Source organism: Trachymyrmex cornetzi, unplaced genomic scaffold (assembly GCF_001594075.2).
Source record: "Trachymyrmex cornetzi isolate Tcor2-1 unplaced genomic scaffold, Tcor1.1 scaffold99, whole genome shotgun sequence".
Classification (NCBI taxonomy): Eukaryota; Metazoa; Arthropoda; class Insecta; order Hymenoptera; family Formicidae; genus Trachymyrmex; species Trachymyrmex cornetzi.
In genome coordinates, this window is record NW_017300343.1 from 3368260 (window position 1) to 3377125 (window position 8866).

An 8866-nucleotide genomic window follows, 5' to 3' on the forward strand; every position below is an offset into this window, starting at 1 on the left:
TTAACCCTTTGTTGTATGCAAAACAGATATATAACCGGCTGACGTTTTCATTAACTGAAAAATACACGTTTAGAAGTAATATAATTAATAACAAATAAGTTTCAATGCCTATCAGATATTAAGATTTTTTTTTTTTTACACATTCTATTTGATGTCGGCTCTGATAGGCATTGAAACTTATTTGTTAGATCGTTTCTGGAGAGCCTTATCAATTAATATTTATTACTTAATAATTAATAACACACTCTATGATTGCAAAGTTTAACATTGTATACAAGTGCAATAAAATAAAGTACAGGTACATATAAAATTTATGACATAGATTACTGCATGGGAAATATCACAATAACACAATTAAATATTTTATAATGCAATAATTATAATTATAATTAAAATACTTTACACCGCAAAATGTTGCCATTGTCATCGGAAACACTTTTCCAGCGGTAAGATAGACTGGTTTAGTGCCTCTTATCAATAGAAACAACAAATCCTTCGCAATTTTTGGATCCACAGAATACCATTTATTATTATATGCCGCATAATATACTTCATTACACTTAAAGATATCAAGAATGTTTTTAGACACCGATTATTATGTGCATTCAAGACCGCTGTGAGTTCATGTGCAGATTATGCCATATGTACAATCATACATTATGTAAATATATGAAGATACTAAATGCAAAAAATTATTTACTATATATTTAAACTTTTGTATGTGAATAATATCAAACAAGATAAAATATTTTTAAATATAAATAAAAATAAAAATTGATAAAAGGAAAATTACTAGAATATTAGTAGCAATTCTGTATGCATTAGTTGGATAATTAAATAAGGTAATTATATCACGTACTCGTATAAAATTGTAAACTAACGTATAGATTATAGATTAATATTGCATGTACAGTTTAAGTACAACAGTTAATTATCAGTTTTTGGGAAAGAAATTGCTGCAGATTAATTTTATATTGAAATTCTTCTCTTCCATATATTTTAATATAACATAATTACAATATCTATATTTCTAAAAATCGATATTAATCTTTTAAATAATGAATTTAAACTAATCAAATTAAATTGTCACTAATTATTTTAACATTATGTAGGTAATTACTTTGAAATAAATCGTATCATATTACATATGTCATGTAAACATTGCTTTTATAATAAAAAAAATAAAACTCACCCGAGCAATTAAAATCTCACCCAGAGCACAATAGAGGCACATATGCGAAAATATAGTGAAAACGTTGCATATAAAATATATCAAGTGAGTGATGGATAGAGTATTTCCTTCGTCGAATAGCTAAATAATTTATAGTACGTTAAAGATATAATATTCTCATATTGGCGATACTTTAGATGTTCCTAATATTTAATTTAATAACATGTAATATATATTTTTTGTTTATAAATTATCAATATCTAATTTATACAAATAAATTTTTATTTGTAATTTGTCAACACTTACGATAATTATTCGGAAGCCATAGAAAGAGAAAAGTATTGCAAAGTATACAAATAACGCTAAAAGTGTTATATTATACGTATCTTCAATAACGCCAATGGCTCTATAAAATATATTCCTTGTATATATTATGTGCATTTAATTAATAATATATTTTATTCATATAAATATCCAACCTAAGTAAACGAATGTGCTTTATCATGCAACTTTTCAGCATATTGTGAGAATTGATATATTTATCCAAACGTGTCAAACGATTTTTCAAAATATCCAATTGACCGCATATATGGAAAATTAGTAATCCAAGGAAATTATCGATTCCAGTATAAGATATTATGGCAAGAAGAATATAAATAGCTTGACTAATAAACGTTATTTCGTATTGCGGCCTTTTATTTATATCGTAAATGTAATACGTTTGTAGAGGCATTGGCTTGCCTGGATCAGTGATATTGGGAGTTAGTCTCATTGATATTCCAAAGCTTGGGAGAATGATAATAAAAAAACATGCTAGTCCCATTATGCAATAGGCGCAAGTAATAATAATACGTGCAGTGTATGCTCTTCTAATCATAACGGTTCTGTCTTGCACACTTTTCGATTTTATCCAATCTTCCGCGATCATATTCATGATTGGTATGATAGCTTCAAAATTGTTAATATTACAAATTTAAATGCGCACTCAACAGTTATACAACTAAATTGAAATTAAAACTATGATAACATTAATCCTAAGCAATAAAAAGTTAAAATAAGCAGACAGATATAAAGCTATAAATATTACTTTTATGATAGCTTTAATAACAAAAATAATATATGAGTAAATAATAAAAACAAATAGTAAATAGAAAATAAAAAGACTTAATAATCTAAAATGTTTATTACATTGTAATCATAATTTAAATAGATTTTATTCACTATTCATGTATATGAATGAAATTATTAGATTGCCGGGAAATTCTATACCGGTTTGTAAGCAAAATTTAAATAAACAGCTTTCTTGTTGGAAATAACTTTAAATGCATTATTTTGTTTCAGAATAGGTATTATTTTATCTTTCAAGTAATTTTAAAATTCCTTTGCCGTAAAAATACTGGGTTTTCGAATGTCATTTATTGAAACATCTGCAGAGACTTTCCGGACAATTATTTTATATATAAATTATTCTTATTTATATTTATATATATTTAATTTATAAAATATTCTTCATGACATTATAATTTTGTAAGTTAAGGATATTGTTTTTAATATTGTCTACCTTCCTTCTTCCACCAAAAAATTACGATTCTTATCGCACAGCTTATTGCCGGTAAGGTAAATTGTAAATTGTCTAGCATTAGCATTATGTCTCCATAAATTCTTATGAGTGAATGTATAGAAGGAATCAGTACGCCACAAGTTACGGACAGAAAAACGATAAGCACTCGAATATTGCACATTAACTTCTGTCGAGTGTTTTTTGCAGTTTTAGGCCAAAGTCCAATAAAATCTAAAGCGATCCGATTTAATTTCACCGCCCATTCGAAATCTACCTGTAGAAACCTTAATAAATCGGAACTCATGTAAAACATAATTATAAACACGCACAAATAAATTAACAATTAGAATTAAATAGATAAAATGTTATTTAACAGAATGTACAAATAAATATTATAAAATATTTAAAAATAATGTTTTATGAATTATTAATTATAAATGTATTCATTAATCATATTTTGATTACATAAAATCGAAGATTATTCCCAAAAAAACTCGTTCTAAAATAAGAGTACTATACATTTACTCTAATTAGATTAGCTAATTTACTATTTTTTAATGAGTTTATAATCAACATAATATACACTTATACAAATCCAATTAAAAAAACTTTTTATCATTAATAAAATAAAATACATCTCAAGTCCCATTACTATTTGCACACATGCACATTATAAATAAATATATTTTTATAATATCTTTTTTTTTTCAAATTGCAGTTACAACGATTTCAACGACAAGCACCTTGATATCCGGCATATTTTGAATCATCCATGTCGAATGATATCTACAGACTGACAGCTGTTTCCTTTTTATGCAACAACGTTACCTTCTATTTAGCAAGAAGTATTGCTTGCGCATGTTCTTAATAATTCTTGAAAGGTCTGAACGATCAACTGGCAGCGAAGTGTTTTAAATATTCTATATCGCGCGACCCTCGTTTTATGTTTCTCAGAAGTTTTCTGCACCGAACATAGTGCAAAACTTAGGAATAAAAAAATTCGTAATAACAGGTAGGTATTTTTCTCAAGTTAGCAAAAAAAGCGTGTTTATATATACTCGTTATATCCCACGCTCCGGTTGCACCTTTGCTGTAGTTATTAATAAATTTTCTAAGAAAGCATCATATTCATCAGTTATTCGTATTTATTAAAGAAGATACATTTGTAATATCTTCGCTCTATTTGAGTTGTGTAATGAACATCGAGTTTGCTTTTATTTTATACAATATATCGAATATTCAGTACAAATTAAATCCTAATAAACCTAAATAAATTATATTATATATTATTATATTTGCAATATAAATTTAATTCAACGCAAAAAGGACATATAAGAGTCAAGTTAATTTTTAAAAATATTAAAATATATATATCTCTAACATAAATACAATGAAAATTTGCTCAAAGCTTTGAAAAGACAATACATTACATTACATTACATGTTTCAGCTTATTATTAAGCCATCTTCAGATGATATACATAATTATTGTTCCGGAAGTTCTTAAATGTTTACTAATTGGCATTCGTCCCTTGTAAATTTTGAATGTTCGGTACGTGTCCAGGCCAAAATTTCCTTCTCAACGATTAGCATAAATTTAATATATATTAAATATGAAATAATAAATATAATATTTAGACATTATATCTGATATTATATGACATAAATGCTTTATTTAATGCTTATATTAAAAATATTACTCTCTTTTTCTATATAAACATAATATATAACACATATATTAATTTAAAATATTATATAAAATAAAACACATTGAATTGAATAATATAAATATTTTATTTCTATAATTAACATATCTTTGTTACGTTCTATTCATAATTACTTATAAAATTTTTTACATTTATGCTTCGCATAAATTTTCTAATATGAATGTACTATAATTTTGATATCTTCTTCATCTTTGGTTTGCTAATAGAAATGATATATAACCAGCCGATGTTTTTAACAACTGTAACATATTCTCTATGTAGACAATATAAATAACAGAAACAATTTTTTAATTGGTAAATATATTGTATAATTGGTATTATATAATTAAATATATTATATAATTGAATATTTAAAAACATAGAAATATTATTTTTGTTAAAATAATTAGAAATAAATATTTATATACTTGTTTTGTTATCTTAATTTGATATTTTTGGGTTAATAATTAAATACTCATTTAATTTGGAAATAGACGGAAATAGACAAAATTAAATGTCTCCTTTCTAAATATTTTTTTTAAAGAATATTATTCAAATATTTTTCAAATTAACTATAAAAATAATTTATAAATTTCATGTAAATTATTAATAATCTCACACTGCAAAATGTGGTCATTGTAAGTGGAAATATTTTTCCTGCAGTGATGCGAATAGGTTGGCTAGCTCGTATCATTAATAAGATAAGACTCTTTGCATATTGTGGTTCTAATTTGTACCATTCAAGATCGCACAGAGCACGATATACTTCTTCGCCCTTAACGTAAATAAACATAATAATATATTGATATATTGTATTAACATACTATGCATACTGTTACAAGACATTTACATAAATTACATTAAAAAATTTGTAACTTACTTGCATTGTTATAATCTCCCCGGCACCGCAATAAAGGAAAGTATGCGAAAGCAAAATGGTGATACCAATTAATGGAAAACATAATCGTGCGAAAGAAAGATCACTCCCTTCGGTAATCACCTGAATAATATACCTTAATGATTAGTAAAAATTAATAAATCCTAGATGGTACATCAACAATCTGCATACTTCGAAACATAAAATGAGTTTAAAAATAAAAATATATAATATGTGTGCTAATATTCTTAATTGGCATTATGTTTAAACTTACAGTAAGTAATAAGAATCCATGTAGACAAAATACAATGCCAAAATAAAATACTAAGCCTAACATCATAAAGGTAAACGTATTTTCAATAATACCAGCGAATCTATAACAATTTAAAAAATTACATGATTAAGTTCGTTATATACATATACAGTTCTTCATATATACAATAAGTAAAAAAAAAATTATTAGATTAATATTAGATTAAAGTTCAAAAAGTTACCAGATTATTAGCTTGCTAAAAATACAAAAACAGTTCTTACATACAAATTTATTCAGAAGTATACTATTTTTCAAAATATAAATCATTAATAACCATTCGCTATCAGTCCTCTAACTGTTGGATTTAATCTTGGTACCATTTAGACAAAAAGAATTCACGACAAGTGCTACGTCAACTTGCTCAATAATTTTGACTCGTTGTTCTTAAAAGAAATGCTTTATTGAACGAAATACCGTAGTCAAACAGTGCAAGATCAGGATTGTATGCAGAATGGAGTAAAATCTCAATTACGTCTAAATAAATGGTACCGAGACCAAATCCGGCAGCTAGCAGAATACTGGTAAGTTATTGAATAAATAAATGGTTTTTATTTTGAAAAATAATTTAATTAATAAATTGTTCTCATACGTAAAAAGAGCATTCGGAACTATTTTAACAACCTAATAGTAATATTTTGTAAAAAAACCTTTTATACTTCCTCAATTAATTATGACAGAAAGATAATTATAAAGTACTTATCACATACTTCAACGAATCTTAATAAATATTATTTTATAGTTATTTTTAATATTTGTATCATTTTTTTACAATACTAATAATATAAAATTAGAAATAAAAATCTCTTATTATTAAATTAATTTTATTAACAAATTATTAAATAATTTTTTATTGCAGGATCTTTATTTGTAGTTGAGTTTTACTTGCAATTGTATAATTATATAATGACGAATATTATTATATATGTACATGCAAATACCTGATAAGCCGTATATGAGTCATTATGTTATGACTCAGAATATAGATAAAATTTTGGCATGAAATCAAACTAGTTATACGGCTTTTGAAGTTTTCCAATTGACCACTGAAGTGAAGAATCGAGAGTCCAAGAAAAGCATCTACCGAAGTGTAAGTTACAGCGGCTAAGAACACTGTAATAGCTTGAACAATGTATGTTAGTTCAAATTGCGGACTCTTATCTATGTCATAAAAATAATAAGTCTGCAACGGCAGCGGCTTGCCCGGGTCCGTCAGATTTGTCAAACGCCTTAACGATAAACCAAAATAAGGAAGAATAATGACCATAATAAACGCCAATACCATGAGAATGTATCCACTAATGACAATAATTCTAGCAATTTATGCTCGCCTTATCATTACATCCCTTTCCTTTCTTGTCTTTAGTTCCATCCAGTCTTCCGCCATCATTTTTATGATGGATAAAAGTGCTTTGAAATATAGCAAAATAATCACTTGTAGAACCGTCACATATTATTTCTTGTTTTAAAGCTATGGCAAGTACCTTTAAATATACGTCATGTTTCATATCTTTTGTACAATAAATAAACTTTCTTCATACCTTCGTGCCACATATAGATATAATTTCATCTCTACCTGTTTGTTTATACCGCATAACAACAAGTTTCAACGAGACCACTAGCAAAGGTAAAGTAACTTGGAGATTGTCTACCATAAGTAACATGTCTCCCCAAACTCGTATAAGGGAGCAGGTGAGAGGTATACCAGAAATAAATGTTACTATAACGAAAATAATGACCACACGGAGATCGGAAGAGAAGTTATTTTTGGGTACTTCATCGCTCTTGGGCCATAATCCGATTAGTTCTAAACCCAAGCGATTTAATTTAATCGCCCACGTAAAATCTAGTTACATATTAAGAGTTTATCAAAATTTATGACACTGAGGTAACAAATCCAGAATTCAAAATTCAAAGTATTGATGTTGGATTTTTTAATTTTATGAACATGTGTAATAATTAGAATTATAAAATAAACATTACAAAAATATAGCAATTAAATTGCTATATTTTTACATATTGGCATAATAAGTCGAGATTACATGTAAATATTTTTGTAGTTGTGTCCGTTGTTTCTAAATCGTAATATTTTTTAATTATAAATTTGTAATAATAATGTTAAAGAGTATTACGATTTAAACGTTACAATCACTTAGAAAAGTATTTACATATAATCTCGACCTATTAAATATTTATTTTAAAATACAATTATTGTAAAATATATTTATTTTAAAATATAGTAATCTAGAACATTTTCAAGAATCTGCATTTTCTCTTCTAAACGAAAAAATACATAATAAACGTTCGATACCTTTAGACTGTGAATGTTTGGCAATGTCCATGTCGAAGACTAATGCGAAGACCCTCACTCTACTTGTTATAGTAGTGCAAACCATGATTATCACGCATGCTCACGATACGAGTACAACAACCTGGTTGTTTCTCCGAAGAATGCATTAAATATTACAAATGCTACTTCCAATTGATAACAGCTGTTTCGTTTCGTTTCAAAACTTTACGAATAAAAAAGTAACGTAATTATTACGCATGCTTACAATACGAGTGTAACAACCTGGTTGTTTCTCCGAAGAATGCATCAAATATTACAAATGCTACTTCCAATTAATAACAGCTGTTTCATTTCGTTCCAAAACTTCAAGAATAAAAAAGTAACAGAAGTTCACGCTTCTAAGAAGAAAGCGTATCGTGCTGTTTACGACATCTATTATTGCCACTCCTCGAACTATACGCTAAAAGTTTCTTCATACTTTGTAATACAACGATCCATCTCGTATTTAGAGATGTATGTGTGGTTGTGTTTTAATACTTTCGCAGAAAGGCCGTAGTATTAAAAAAAGTTTAAGATAAAAAGTGCGATATGAAAGAAAAAATGTAACGTTCCATAAGCTATACGATTACTGTGAATAACTATTGAAAAGACATAGTTCTTGATAATACTAGATGAATAAATGTGCATTATCAAATAAGTGTATAATAATAATAATAATAATATTATTGCTAATATTATCTAAAGAAATATAAAGAATTATAATGTATACAAAAATGTAATATACGAGGGTGGATCAAATATAAACGAGATTTTTTTTATTGTTTATTGGACGAAAATAAAAATATAAAGAAAACAAATTATTTTTTTTACACATCCCTGCTACATTAATATATTTTTGCCAGCGGATAGGCAATTTGGCGATCCCGTTTTCATAAAAAGTAGTAGGTTGTGT

The 8866-nt window shown here is 26.5% G+C and overlaps 1 protein-coding gene across 1 annotated transcript; it reads right to left on the minus strand.

Moving 5' to 3' along the window:
* Positions 1-2099, minus strand: LOC108770051 (odorant receptor 43a-like). Its single transcript, XM_018521342.1, has 5 exons — positions 1651-2099; positions 1478-1577; positions 1193-1312; positions 404-559; positions 1-54 (listed from the first exon to the last, which is right to left on the minus strand). The coding sequence occupies exons 1-5, from the start codon at positions 2097-2099 to the stop codon at positions 1-3; spliced, it is 879 nt and encodes a 292-aa protein (XP_018376844.1).
* Between the last annotated feature and the right edge of the window lie 6767 nt (positions 2100-8866).

Coding starts and splice junctions, on each gene's coding strand:
- LOC108770051 (XM_018521342.1), bottom strand. CDS start 2,099: ATGATCGCGGAAGATTGGATAAAATCGAAAAGTGTGCAAGACAGAACC. Junction 1,313..1,477: donor ATGGCTTCCGAATAATTATC/GTAAGTGTTGAC, acceptor TAAATTATTTAG/CTATTCGACGAAGGAAATAC. Junction 55..403: donor CAATGGCAACATTTTGCGGT/GTAAAGTATTTT, acceptor TGTATTTTTCAG/TTAATGAAAACGTCAGCCGG.